The sequence below is a fragment of the Dicentrarchus labrax genome, unplaced genomic scaffold, assembly GCF_905237075.1.
Source record: "Dicentrarchus labrax unplaced genomic scaffold, dlabrax2021, whole genome shotgun sequence".
In the NCBI taxonomy this organism is placed as follows: Eukaryota; Metazoa; Chordata; class Actinopteri; family Moronidae; genus Dicentrarchus; species Dicentrarchus labrax.
Window position 1 is genome coordinate 47,605 of NW_026136853.1, and position 15,618 is coordinate 63,222.

General features: G+C 39.5%; 1 gene segment (V, D, J or C); it reads right to left on the reverse strand.

Moving 5' to 3' along the window:
• Positions 1–12,343: 12,343 nt before the first annotated feature.
• LOC127360142 (T cell receptor alpha variable 38-2/delta variable 8-like) overlaps positions 12,344–15,618 on the reverse strand; it is a 43,093-nt gene continuing 39,818 nt past the window's right edge. Inside the window, 2 exon segments of the V gene segment in view lie at positions 12,344–12,490; positions 12,579–12,626. Coding sequence covers positions 12,484–12,490; positions 12,579–12,626 — 55 coding nt within the window.

Sequence of the window (15,618 nt, forward strand, 5' to 3'; positions counted from 1 at the left end):
CTCACTGTAACTGACAGTCTAGAGACTGGGTTAGACATTAATGTTCCTGTTCCTGAGTGAGAGATGAGGAACTGTGGTGGTTTTCCTGGATATTGTCGATACCAGAAGAAATAATCAGTGCCATCAGCTTGTTTGTAGTATGTGTAGGACAGAGTAACAGTGCTGTCTTCTAAACTGGACTCTTGTTTCTTGACTGCAGTGAGTTCTTCACAGCTGACACCTAAAGAAAGAGATAACTCTGTAACTTTATAATCTAAAGGTTTTTATCAATGAATCTCTTTTAATGTTAATGATCTCACCTACCTCTTATTGTGAGCAGAAACAAAGTCACAAACAGACTGAAGTTCACTGACAGCATCTTAAAGATAAAGACAATCTGTCTGTTTTTTGGATGAAACACCACTGTGAAAGTTTCTGTCTTTTCTGTACTTGAGTCTCAGTTTTGCTCCTCCCTTAATCCCTCCCTCCTTCCTCTCACAACTCTGACAAATAGTGTGTTTGTCACTGCTGTGCTGCTGTTATTCACTAAATGCCATCATTTCCATCAGGTAACAAGTAGCTGATAAGGTCACACTGATTGACACTTTACAGCACGTGAAGGTCCTGACTGAGTTCAATCTTTAAACCTACTATAATTAACTTTTAACTGGTTATAAAACAGTCCATATTTAAGACTGACATATCTATATGATGAACATAAGCATACAAGACCTGCAGTGATTAGATTGATTCATTCTACATGTAAAATTGTTAATTCCTGCCACTGGGTCAGATTAAATCAGATTTCAATTAAAATCATTTCAATGAAACTCTACTGCTTTTGTCCACAGGCGCCAACAGAGTCTACAAAGAATAAAATGTCCTTGTTACTTTAATCAGATGATAAACTACTCTTCAATTACAGTAGACACACATCCATTACTTATTAAACACTCAAACAGTGTTATTCACATGACACATAACTTGAATTGAATTGAAAATAAATCACCTACAATGTTGATTTTCAGCTCCAAAGAGGAAGATTGTTTGCTTCTTTCATATTCAGAAATACATTTTGTATGCTTTAAGTCAGCTGATAATGAAAGATAAGTGTCAAACATTATACCCAGACTATGAATGCTGAGTTTAACATCAACAGACAGCATATTTGCTCTCACCTGCTTTACAGGATTTTGTGGGAAATTAAAATCTAGATAAACTCAATTGTACGATGATCTGAAACACCAGCTCTTCACATGTTTTATACCATGGTCGGAGTGAATACTGGATTCTGATTGGCTGCTGGATGTCCATTAATTCCTGATGTAGGACACTTAACTGCCCCTCTGAACTTATTGATACTTTATATTAGTGATCCTCCCACATCCCATATGCTATTCAGCTCACTACTTCAGACTGCAACCGTCAGTCCACAGGACCTCTTGTTGGTGAAAATCTTGATTTGATTTGGGGACAATGACATGGCTGATAGCTAGCTAGGCTTGTGTTTAAACATACTGTCATGTTAAATTCAATGTTTGTTGACCGTACACAATGTTACTGAGAATCTTGCTATCATAATGTCAGCTCTCTGTCTCATAGCTGAGCCAAAGCGCTCTCTGAGTAGAGGGAACTAGAAATATCTTCAGTTTCCAAGTTGTATCTATGGTTCGTCCTATTTACTGGAGTAGTGAACATTGTTTTTGTTGCATCAGAACCTTATAGGTTGGTAATGATTCTTCCAGGTATTAGTCAAACCCTCAGCTTTTACCAGGGAAACACTAGGGCTTGTAAAATAATTTAGACTTTTGCTGCTTTCCATTTGTCTCGTGAACTCGGAATCCGAGTTGGAAAGTGTAAATCTCGCCGCTATCTCGCGAGATTTCACCGAGACACGCCCCCTTTGGTCGGAATTTCGTCCAGCTCGGGGTTCCTCAGGGTTCCTCAGGGTTCCTCAGGGTACCCCGAGCTGGACGGGGGGTCACGTACGACCCGCAAAACAAAGATGGCAGCGCCCATATTGAGATGTATTTTCTTTGTATTTGTACTACGTTGGTCGTTTTAATGTCGATTTTAAATGCTCCTACAAACTGTTTACATTGCTGCTTTAGTCCGGTCACCATTTGATGCATTGCACAGTGTTGCTGTGAGTTCAATACAATGTGAAGTTTTGTTTTCGAGCTGGTTTGCTAAATAGGCTAATGTAGCTAACAATAACACTAGCCCGCCAGAAACGCCACAGCACTTGTTGAAATTGAAATAGGCGAAAATGGCAAAATATTATTGAAATGTAAGACTTGCAATAACGGAATTACTTGAAATGTTAGTGTTTATGTAGAAAAACGTATTATTATTTCACATTGAGCTTGTTTAGATGATCCACAAACAATAACCACACAGCTGCTGCACTTCTTTCTGACTCGTAATGCCCAAAGACAAATGGAACGCTGTAATGGGTACAAGCCAGGCAATGACATCACGTTCTCGCGGCAGAACAACTCGGGTTCCGCGTTCACGAGACAGCATAAGAATCCAAACATGAAAATATAAAATACAGATTATTTTTCTTCATTGGAAAGTGACCATGGTATAAGTGGATTCATGCAGTTTGAGGTGTCCATTTTACAGAATGGACATTGTGAGGGCAGCGGCCCCACACCCACATGGTCGATTAATTCCTGATAGTAGACACATAGTCAGACATTATCCTTTACATGAACCAGCCATTCAATCCCATACCACTGAAGTTTAACAGTGTGTGACTCCCTCTAGTGGATGTTGTGGAGTATTCTGTTGTCTTTGCTCCAAAGGTTTTTGTACAGAGTTTTGGTGTTTCCTGTCACTGTGGGCTGCAGAGCACAGTAGTACACAGCAGAGTCAGACAGCTGAAGCTTCTGGATCTTCAGAGGAACTGATGGTTTGTTGATTTCAGCATTAAATCTTTCCTTCGGGAAGTCAGCAGCATTATCTTCTGTTCCATAAGTATCACGACGCAAAATATACACAGGAAAGTCATTGACTTCCTGTTTGTACCAGAACAAGTAGTACTGTGTGTCACTGGTCTCAAATGTACATCCAAGTGTAACTGTCTCTCCCTCAGTAGCAATGACATCTCCTGGTGGCTGGGTCACTCTGTCTTCTCCTTTACACTCTGGGGAAGAAGAGAACATGCAGAGGAAGAGATGAATCAATAAAGATGATTGATTAAAGGAGAACAATCAGTAGGTTTAAAGAGTTACCTAGCCAGAGAGTCAGAATCAGGATGTTTCTCAGCCAGTGTTTCATGTCTGCAGTGAGAGGGGAGGAGAGAGAGGAAGAACATTGATACTCTGATGGATCTGGGCCTTCACATCATTGGTCCTTCCTCTTTATCATCTGTTGAGGAACTCTCAACATTTACATCTCATTTATATTCAGCAGTGAAATATCTCAGAAACTACTGAATGGATTGTCATGAACTTTTATCCAGATATTCATTCGTTCACAGAGGATGATGGATTCCCCTCAACTGAAGACACAGTTGAAGTTAATATGAGACTTCAACAGTGAGATCCAGTGGGTTTCTTCTAAAGTTTAAGACTTTTAACATGAAATTGCCTCTGCACAAAAAGATTTAGATGGTATCTTTTTTTGTGTAACTCAGACTGCTGAATCATCATATTACCTTGAACTGAACTTTGGAATATATTTCTGTACAGAACGAGGACTATGGAGTTTGTCCCCCATCACTAGGATGGAATTGACATCAGGAAAATATATTTTAAAGACCAGTATGAACAGGAGGAATGATTACAGAAAGAATCATGTTTTAATGTACATATGAACATGTGAATGTTGTTTTAAGACAGACTGTTAACTGAATAACTATTTATTTTATCACTGGATCTTATTATCAGTGTCCACTTGATGGGGCTGTTGTTCAGTAAAAGCAGAAGCTGGAGTGTGTAAATCTTCAGTGAGGAGCTGTCAGGTTTTTGTACAGAGTTTTGGTGTTTCCTGTCACTGTGGGCCTCACAGCACAGTAGTACACAGCAGAGTCTGTCACTGCAGCAGAGGAGATGTTCATATCTATTTGGTTTTGCTCCACTTTAATCTTCAGTCCAGGGATTTGTTCCTGTCCTACATTTCCTGAAGCAGAGTGAGAGATGAGGAACTCTGGTGGTTTTCCTGGATATTGTCGATACCAGAAGAAATAATCATTAGTTTTCAGTTTAGAGTATGTGTAGGACAGAGTAACAGTGCTGTCTTCTAAACTGGACTCTTCATCCTTTACTGGAGTGAGTTCTTCACAGCTGACACCTAAAGGAAGAGATAACTCTGTCATTTCGTGTTGCAAAAGACTCTTTGTAATTCAGTTTCTTCATGATCATGCAGAAACAACATACCTGTTATGATGTACAGTAGAGTAATAGTAGAGAAAGTTGTGTGCAGTGACAGCATGTTGAATAAAGGTAATGTTTCTGGTTTGTGTATTGAACTCTGCTGAATATGGAAGTTCCTCTCTCTTCTATAGTTCAGTAACAGCTTAGCTCCTCCCTGAATCTCTCCCTCTCCTCTTAGATCTGTATTTTCTTCCTCCTGGTTAACAGACTGGTAGCAGCATTTTCTACCAGCTGGAGGTGGGAAGGCTTTTGTTTATTCTTTTATTACTGGAGTTACATGAGTGATTTAAAGGATGGATCACCTTTTTCAGGGTTTGTAAATATAAGAATTTTGTTCTTAAGTGGAGGAAATCATCATCACAGTACAATTTAAGTCTGTCAATGAAAAGGAAGCCCAGTGTCAAAAATTACATTGGCATGTGTAACATTAATGGAGAGTGCACTCAGATTTGATTTCAGACGTTTTTCAGAATTTTCGGGGCAAATCAACAAATCTCACTCAATTAATAGGTCTGGAACACCAACAGTTAATGAACCAGCTGCCATGACTACTGAATTTTTAAAATAATCATATAATGTATAAAAATAAAACTGATGTTGTCTTTAGAAATATTTTGATCTAAAGTAGATGTCGCAATCATAGATTTTAGCCCCCCGAGTCATTAAATATTAAGTATCTGCTGATCCTTAATCTGATACTTGTATTTTGTTTAGATCATACAGTGCACATTACATATATGCTTGATAATTCAATTCTTTTGCATTGCATTAAGAAACAAAAACGCCTGCATCAAAGCTGTTCCTTAATGTTTTTTGATGTTCTTTTTACATAATAATGTATAAAATAAAAGACTATAATGTTTTGGTCTTGTCCTGTCTGGAGGGAGTTTCTCTCTCCAGTGTTTGTTGCTTCAGTGCAGCTTTTACCTTTTATGCCTATCAGCGAAACATCTAGGAAGGAGGGCACCCACTTGATAACCCAGAGGATGCCATCACTCACTTGACCATCCCACAGAGTCTTAGTAGTGTCTCAGGAATGCAAACGGTGTACGGGTCCCACCCACACATGGCTACCAAAAAGTTCAAAGAGGAATATACCCCTTGAGTCAGTGGAGAGCGGGGCGGAAGATGACTCGTCTGCAGACAACCCGGGAACGAATACAGGAACGGAACAGACTACGAGAATGATGATCAATCAGCATACCTGAGGCTCCAACAGCTACAGCAGGACACACTCTCCAGAGCTGCATATATGGCTGGGAAAAGGTTACTTCCACCAAAGGCCTTAAAATACATCAAGGCATAAAAGGGTGCCTGAAGAAGGGTCAACAGGGAACTCGCATCGACAGCTACTTTCTCAGAAGCAGGTTGAGTCAGTCGACTGAAGTTCAGCAGCAGGACACAAACCAAAGTCTGCAGGACATCAACATCCCTGTCCCTCAGGAGGAAGAACCAGGCACAGAAGAGCAACCTGAACCCAACCCATCATGACCTGCAACATAGAAGAAGATCCAGGGGCAAATGCCATTAGTCAAATGGCCAAAATCCTGTGATAAGACACTGTGGAAGGAGGTCAACACTGATCTCTGCAACATCCTAGAAGGGATCAGAGGCACCACCATCAAGAAGTTGGGGAAAATGGTGGATCTAATCTACGCCTATGGAGTAGAAATGTTCGGAGTGCTCTAAGGCAAGCGATCTACTCCGTCAATCTCTATCAAGTCCAGAAGGCAGACAGAAATAGATCATCAAAGAGAGAAGGCAGCTGAAGAAGCAATGGAGGAAGGCCACTGAGGAGGAGAAGGAGGACATAAACCTGCTGCAGGGAGAGATCCAGAGTAGGTTTGCATCACTGAGGAGAGCTAAAAACCTTTTGAGGAAATGTAGAAGGAAGGAGCAAAAGAGAACAGGCTTCGACAAAAATCCCTTTAAATTTGTGAAGAGTCTCTTCACAAAGGAGAAGAGTGGAAGCCTCTCAGTGCCAAAGGCCAACCTGGAGGAACATCTGAAAAAATCCTGCACAGATGAACGGCACCACGAAGAGGTTACGCTCCCACCTGACATGCCACCACTCAAGCCACCGGAGCACCAACTCGACATCAGCCCGCCCAGATGGAATGAAGTACAGAAAATTGTGCACAGAGCAAGGGCCGCATCAGCTCCAGGTCCCAACGGAGTTCCTTACAGGCTCTACAAAAAAATTCCTCTGGAAGCTGACGAGAGTTGTGTGGCAAAAGAAGGAGATGCCAACGTCCTGGTGGAGAGCTGGAGGCATCCTTATCCCCAAGGAAAAGGACTCATCAGAGATTGGCCAATTCCGCCAGATCAGCCTTCTTAACGTCAGGTGAAAAGTCTTCTTCAGCGTGGTTTCTCACAGGCTGGCAGGATACCTTTGATTGACACCTCAATCTAGAAAGCAGGCATTTCAGCCTTCTCCAGTTGTGTGGAACATGCTAGTGTTATCTGGCATCAGATAAAACTATAAAAAGAGACACTACTAAGAGTCTTATCTCAGGAATGCAATAAAGGGATATCAACATCTAGTCCTACACAACAGATCTAGCTGAGTTACCTGAATGGACTGTCTGTATTCTGCTGACTTGTACTGTTGTTTCTTTCCTCTCTACATCTTTTGCCAGGATTAAATGATTAATTATTCCCATTGGCTTTTTGTACACAGAACTTTAGTTGCACTTGCAGTGGCGTGTTGAGTGTGGTTGTGTAAGAGAAATCCTTCCAAAATATTGAGAGTTGCTATTTCTCTGAAGAATTATCTTCCAGAAGCTTCCACTCTTCTGATGCCAGCCTCCTGTCTCTACCACTGAGGACCAAGCATTGTACCTGGGGCGACAGAGCCTTTTCCATTGCTGCCCCCTCCCTCTGGAACTGATCCATCCAACTTCAAATCACTGATCAATACCCACCTTTTCAGAACTTCTTTTAATGATTTTAACAATTATATATTGTTGACTGTTGTAGATATAGCTATAATTTCTGAGTGTGTTGTTATTTATGACCTTTTTCTTTTCCTTTTTAACTCATGTAAAGTGTCTTTGAGTTTCTTGAAAGGCCCTATATAGATTAAATATAGGAGTATCAATATTATTATTATTATTATTATTAGGAACCCAGTGTGATGAATCAAGTCCCTTTATTGATGCAGCATGGAAAGAAGACCACAGCATAGATGTTCTCTCCCAAACTATCAGAATGGTAAATGGACCTATACTTATATAGCGCCTTTCTAGTCTTCCAACCACTCAAAGCGCTTTCACACTACATGGCACATTCACCCTTTCACACACATTCAATGCAAAGTCCATCAAATAGGAAGTAACTCATTCATTCACTTTTACACACCAAATATCAAGGCAGCATATAAAAAGAAAATGAGTCAGTGTGACATTTTTATTTATTTTTGAAAAGTCATTGGAATATTGTACTTTATTGTATCTTAAAGGTCTAATTTTTATTCTTCACATTTGTACCTACCATGGATTTGAACTATTACATAGGGTTTTGCCAACCATGTGATTCAACAATGTAATCAGATACTATTGAAGTTTAACAGTGTGTGACTCCCTCTAGTGGATGTTGTGGAGTATTCTGTTGTCTTTGCTCCAAAGGTTTTTGTACAGAGTTTTGGTGTTTCCTGTCACTGTGGGCCGCAGAGCACAGTAGTACACAGCAGAGTCAGACAGCTGAAGCTTCTGGATCTTCAGAGGAACTGATCTTGAGGTTGAATCCAGTGTGGATGAAAATCTCTCCTTAAACTCATCTGCTGTGGTTCCTTCATCTCGTTGAATGCGGCTCAGTATGAATTTGGGGCTGTTGTTTCCATCCTGTTTGTACCAGAAGAGATAATCATTTGATGAACTGCTGTTATATTGACAGTCAAGTGTTACTTCCTCTCCTTCAGTCGCAGTCACATCTCCTTTTGGTTGCAGCACGTTGTCTCTTTGTGCTCTGCATTCTGTAAAACAGCAACAAACAGGATCAGTGTGCTGTTAAAGAATCATGTCAATGTTGGATTGATATCACAGAAACAGAGTTGTGTTCATACCAAGGCACAGAGCAGCCAGCAACACTGAGATGAACAGAGGCTGCGTCATATCTGCAGTGTTGAGTAACTGTGAGCTACAGCAAGTAGAAAGAAGGCTGTGATCTCTCTGTTTAGTCTTCATCAACACTAAGTTGGTGGATTAGAAGGAGGAGCCTGATCACACTGACAGGCCTCATTCACAGCCCTGTCTTATATGATTACAAATCAACAAACAGTCTATCATTTACTGCAGTTCAATCAGATGGAAAACAAAACTGAATAAAAATGGTAAAGACCAGAAACTGTAAAGGTGGACTTCTGCTGAGAAATATTCAGACTGTACCCAGCCCAGCTGGTAACAGATCAGCTCTGTATGCTCAGTATATGACTGAATATTTGAGCTATAAAATACCGGACCCAGTCTGACCTGGTAAATGTTGGAAAATAAATAGTAATGTTATAAGAATAAAACAATGTATGATAAATGCACTTTAGATACATAATCACAGGTCACAAAACTATTTATTTAAAAGTTTGTATGTTAGACACGTTGTTGTTCAGATGTCACATATTACTCATTTTAATTTTCAGTGTTGGTTTATTTGTTTCCATGGTGTCTTGTGTTTGAAGCATCATCCAGTTGGTTTGTCATTGATGTGGATTTGCTGCTCATGTGAATCCTCCCACAGTGTTTCATTAGCAGCTGTAACCACAGTGACTCTGATAAAACAGGAATTAGCAGAATCCATCTGATATGAAGCTGTGGTTTGAATACCACTTCCCTCCTCTTTGAAGAGTAGTCAGATATCTGTGTTCAGGTTTTTGTACAGCCTCTTCTACACTTTGTATCACTGTGTTTCTAGAGCACAGTAGTAGAGAGCTGTGTCTGCCAGGGTTAGTTTTCTGATGGTCAGTTCAGTTGATGAATCTGTTGTTTTAGATTCATATCGTTTATCTGGAATGTATTCAACCGCTGAAGTATCCTTTTGCTCCTTTATAGAGTATAAACTGAGGAGCCTGAAGGTCAGAATGTCTGTACCAGTGAAAGCCAGAATATTGCTGACAGTTGTCTCATATCGACATTTGAGTGTGACAGATTCTCCTTCTCTTCCACTGACTTTATCTCCTACAGGAGAGATTGTGTCTCCAGCTATTAGTCCTGGAAAAAGTGGAGAAAATGAAGCCATTAGACTAACATTGTTCATGAGGCTGAGAGGAGAAGACAGTGGAAAATATCAAGTGTACAGTGTTACTCTGTGGACAGAAACAGCTCAACTGTTGAGAGATTTCTGCTCTGAACTCCAGTTTCCATCAATCTTTAGAAAAGAATAAAAACATGTTGTGCTTTCTATCTTACCAAAGAAAAGAGCAGCAAGAATAATCCACAGCCAATGTTCCATCTCTACAACAAGGTTTAAATCAACAGGAGAAACTAGCTGATGTTCAACATTCAGTGTGACAATTGTTCTCTTCACAGCAGCAGTTATTATTGACAGAATGGTTGAACACAGTGCAGAAGTAGTGCACCGCCTACTTGATAATGTCGCCCTCTAGTGGAGCTAAAAAGTTGAGTCCAACAGTGTGGAAAAAAGGCTTCCAGCAGCTTGTCAGTGTGTCAGCTTGTGTTTTTGTACAGAGACTGTGGGTTTGCTGTCACTGTGGGCCTCACAGCACAGTAGTACAGAGCAGAGTCTGTCACTGCAGCAGAGGAGATCTGCAGATCCATTTGGGTTTTATCCTCACTCACTGTAACTGACAGTCTAGAGGTTGTTTCATTTTGTGTTCCCAAGTGAAAGATGAGGAACTCTGGTGGTTTTCCTGGATATTGTCGATACCAGAAGAAATAATCATTGCTATCAGCTTGTTTGTAGTATTTGTAGGACAGAGTAACAGTGCTGTCTTCTAAACTGGACTCTTGTTTCTTGACTGCAGTGAGTTCTTCACAGCTGACACCTAAAGGAAGAGATAACTCTGTAACTTTATGATCTAAAGGTTTTTATCAATGAAGCTCTTTTAATGTTAATGATCTCACCTACCTCTTATTGTGAGCAGAAACAAAGTCACAAACAGACTGAAGTTCACTGACAGCATCTTAAAGATAAAGACAATCTGTCTGTTTTTTGGATGAAACACCACTGTGAAAGTTTCTGTCTTTTCTGTACTTGAGTCTCAGTTTTGCTCCTCCCTTAATCCCTCCCTCCTTCCTCTCACAACTCTGACAAATAGTGTGTTTGTCACTGCTGTGCTGCGGTTATTCACTAAATGCCATCATTTCCATCAGGTAACAAGTAGCTGATAAGGTCACACTGATTGACACTTTACAGCACGTGAAGGTCCTGGCTGAGTTCAGTTTTTAGTCCGACGATATACTACTGTTCATTTACACATGACAACCATATTCATTACTTATTAAATACTTTACACAAACAATATTATCCACATTATTACATTAATGTCACATTTGAGGAAAAATTACATCATGGGTACTTAACAGAAATAGATCACCTACAAAATTTATTTTTTATAGGAAGATGTTTTGCTTCTATCACATTCAAAGAAAAGGAAAATGAAACATTATTTCATCAATGTACAACTTTAGTCAGCTGATGATGAAAGGGAAGCTCAGTGTAAAATATTATACCCAGACTAATACTGTACTGTTGTTTTAATTTCAAGAGAAAGCTAAGCAAGGTTGTATTTTATACGGTTCTCAGGATTTCAGTGAAAACAAACACATGTCAGTTCTAGACTAGACTAGTTGTATAAAGGTCTGAAACAGCAGCACTTAGACATAATAGTAATAATAATAATAATAATAATAATAATAATAATAATAATAATAATAAAGCTGCTACCATAATTACTGGAGTATAATGAAATATATAACCACACATTTTCAGCAAAACAATCAAAATTTAAAATGGGTTTAAAATGTGTTTGAGTGTGCATAACAGCTGAATACAATTAATAATTTGGAAAAGATCTGGAACATTTCGTAGACCTAATGTCAAACTCGCTCAGAAAGTTTGAGACAGTTTTCTTAAAGTTTTCCATGGTCAGGATACAAACCTTTGACCAAGCACCGAGTGCATCATCTTGAGTCATGAACTCAAACCACTAAATTACTGATCAACCTGCAAGACCTGAGAGAAGAAGCAAGATAATAAAAATGAGAGGTCCTAATTGTTAAACATGGCCTCTGTCCTGTATCTGCCCTGTCCTCTGTAACTCAGTATTATTGTCAAAATGTACTCGATCAAATCTTTATTACCTGTCTCTGAAAGACAATTAGTGTCGAATTATTGGACTCGCTCAAACTAAAATAAATAAACTTAAGTTATTAATGTCATGATTGTTAGTATTATATGAATCAGAAAAAGAGTACAGACCTATGACCCTTTATCTACAACACTTACATATGTAACAATAATTGTTGATACAATTTTATGAAATGTTACACACATGTTAAAGTGACTTTATGTATAACATTTCACTTATTTTGTGCTGTATCTTTACTGCTTCATACAGAAGTGTGCTTTATTATATCTGAAAGGTATAATCCTTTTTATTTTGGTGTTACCTTGGTTATCTGGATGAAATTTAATTTACAATGCAGTGTCAGTAGTTTAATTTCTAAAGCTTTACATCTCAGTCCTGTCAGACCCTATTATCACATAGCACTGTAGTTTAACAGTGTGTGACTCCCTCTAGTGGGTGTTGTGGAGTATTCTGTTGTCTTTGCTCCAAAGGTTTTTGTACAGAGTTTTGGTGTTTCCTGTCACTGTGGGCTGCAGAGCACAGTAGTACACAGCAGAGTCAGACAGCTGAAGCTTCTGGATCTTCAGAGGAACTGACTTATTCTTGATTGTAGCATTAAATCGGTCTTTCTTAAACTGAGCAGCATTTTCTGATGAATCTGAGAAACATTTCAGCATGTACTTTGGGGAATCAGTTCCATCCTGTTTGTACCAGAACAAATAGGGGAAGCTGTCACTGGTCTCAAATGTACATCCAAGTGTAACTGTCTCTCCTTCAGTAGCAATGACATCTCCTGGTGGCTGGGTCACTCTGTCTTCTCCTTTACACTCTGGGGAAGAAGAGAACATGCAGAGGAAGAGATGAATCAATAAAGATGATTGATTAAAGGAGAACAATCAGTAGGTTTAAAGAGTTACCTAGCCAGAGAGTCAGAATCAGGATGTTTCTCAGCCAGTGTTTCATGTCTGCAGTGAGAGGGGAGGAGAGAGAGGAAGAACATTGATACTCTGATGGATCTGGGCCTTCACATCATTGGTCCTTCCTCTTTATCATCTGTTGAGGAACTCTCAACATTTACATCTCATTTATATTCAGCAGTGAAATATCTCAGAAACTGCTGAATGGATTGTCATGAGCTTTTATCCAGATATTCATGGTTCACAGAGGATGATGGATTCCCTTCAACTGAAGACACAGTTGAAGTTAATATGAGACTTCAACAGTGAGATCCAGTGGGTTTCTTCTAAAGTTTAAGACTTTTTAACATGAAATTGCCTCTGCACAAAAAGATTTGGATCGTATCTTTTTTTGTGTAACTCAGACTGCTGAATCATCATATTACCTTGAACTGAACTTTGGAATATATTTCTGTACAGAACGAGGACTGGAGTTTGTCCCCCATCACTAGGATGGAATTGACATCAGGAAAATATATTCTAAAGACCAGTATGAACAGGAGGAATGATTACAGAAAGAATCATGTTTTAATGTACATATGAACATGTGAATGTTGTTTTAAGACAGACTGTTAACTGAATAACTATTTATTTTATCACTGGATCTTATTATCAGTGTCCACTTGATGGGGCTGTTGTTCAGTAAAAGCAGAAGCTGGAGTGTGTAAATCTTCAGTGAGGAGCTGTCAGGTTTTTGTACAGAGTTTTGGTGTTTCCTGTCACTGTGGGCCTCACAGCACAGTAGTACACAGCAGAGTCTGTCACTGCAGCAGAGGAGATGTTCATATCTATTTGGTTTTGCTCCACTTTAATCTTCAGTCCAGGGATTTGTTCCTTTACTACATTTCCTGAACCAGAGTGAGAGATGAGGAACTCTGGTGGTTTTCCTGGATATTGTCGATACCAGAAGAAATAATCATTACCAGTTCTTCAGTTTAGAGTATGTGTAGGACAGAGTAACAGTGCTCTCTTCTAAACTGGACTCTTCATCCTTTACTGGAGTGAGTTCTTCACAGCTGACACCTAAAGGAAGAGATAACTCTGTCATTTCGTGTTGCAAAAGACTCTTTGTAATTCAATTTCATCATCACCATGCAGAAACAACATACCTGTTATGATGTACAGTAGAGTAATAGTAGAGAAAGTTGTGTGCAGTGACAGCATGTTGAATAAAGGTAATGTTTCTGGTTTGTGTATTGAACTCTGCTGAATATGGAAGTTCCTCTCTCTTCTATAGTTCAGTAACAGCTTAGCTCCTCCCTGAATCTCTCCCTCTCCTCTTAGATCTGTATTTTCTTCCTCCTGGTTAACAGACTGGTAGCAGCATTTTCTACCAGCTGGAGGTGGGAAGGCTCTTTTATTACTGGAGTTACATGAGTGATTTAAAGGATGGATCACCTTTTTCAGGGTTTGTAAATATAAGAATTTTGTTTTAAAGTGGATGAAATCTTTATCACAGTACAACTTAAGTCTGTCAATGAAAAGGAAGCTCAGTGTCAAATATTACATTAGTATGTGTAACATTAATGGAGAGTGCAATCAGATTTGATTTTAGACGTTTTTCAGAATTTTCAGGGCGAATCAACAAATCTCACTCAATTAATAGGTCTGGAACACCAACAGTTAATGAACCAGCTGCCACGAGTACTGGCGTTTAATTTAAAAAATAATCATGTAATGTATAAAAATGAAACTGATGTTGTCTATAGAAATATTTTGATCTAAAGCAGAGATGTCCCAATCAAAGGTTTTAAACCCTGAGTTTCTCTCTCCAGTGTTTGTTGCTTCAGTGCAGCTTTTACCTGAGTTACCTGAATGAACTGTCTGTATTCTGCTGACTGTTTCTGTAGTTTCTTTACTCTCTACTTCTTTTGCCAGGATTAAATTAATTATTATTCTTATTGGCTTTTTGTTCACAGGACTTTAGTTGCACTTGCAGTGGCGTGTTGAGTGTGGTTGAGTCTCTCCTGCTCTCTCCTGCGAGCAGAGGGAGGCCCACAGTGAAACTCCACATTGGGCGGTTGCTCCTGCTCTCTCTCACTCAGAGCAGGATGGAGGAAAGAAACAGTGAGAGTTGACAAAGGCTGAACTGTGCATGAAAGCTTCCTCAGCTGTGTGATAGCTGACGTAGAACAAAAGATCTGATCACATCAATAAAGCTCAATATAGCAGATACCAGTCAGTTAACAAGTATTTGATCAGCACCGATACTGATCATTGGATCAGATTGGGAAGTCCCTAATCTAAAGGCAGCATATAAATAGAAAATGAGAGGACCTAGGACTGAGCCAGTGGGAAATTGTACATAAAACTAAAAAGATGAAGCAGATGAACATTCATTTTTGAAAAGTCATCGGAAAATTGTACTTTATTGTATTTGAAAGGTTTAATCTTTATCCTTCATGTTTGTACCTAGCATGGATTTGAACTATTACACTGGGTATTGCAAACTATGTGATTCTACACTGTATCATCAGATACTATTGAAGTTTAACAGTGTGTGACTCCCTCTAGTGGATGTTGTGGAGTATTCTGTTGTCTTTGCTCCAAAGGTTTTTGTACAGAGTTTTGGTGTTTCCTGTCACTGTGGGCTGCAGAGCACAGTAGTACACAGCAGAGTCTGTCACTGCAGCAGAGGAGATCTCCAGATCGACTTGATTTCTCTCCTCATTCAGTTTAGGAGTCAGTCGAGGGTTTGGAGGTTGTGCTTTCACCACTGAAGGCTCTGTTGTGTCAGTGATCAGGAGAAGGTACTGAGGAGCTGATCCAGGATCCTGTCGATACCACTGGAGATTTTTGGCTTTAACTGAATAGCTACAGGACAGAGTGACACTATGGCCCTCTGATGAAAACACTTCAGCTCTGCTGGCAGTAATATCATCTTCCAAGGTGTTACCTAGTGAGGGAAACAACATGTTATATTGAGAGTTCTGTTCCAAAGTGAGACATCCATACACATTGACAAACACATACATACCTATGAGAGTAGAAAAGAACAAAA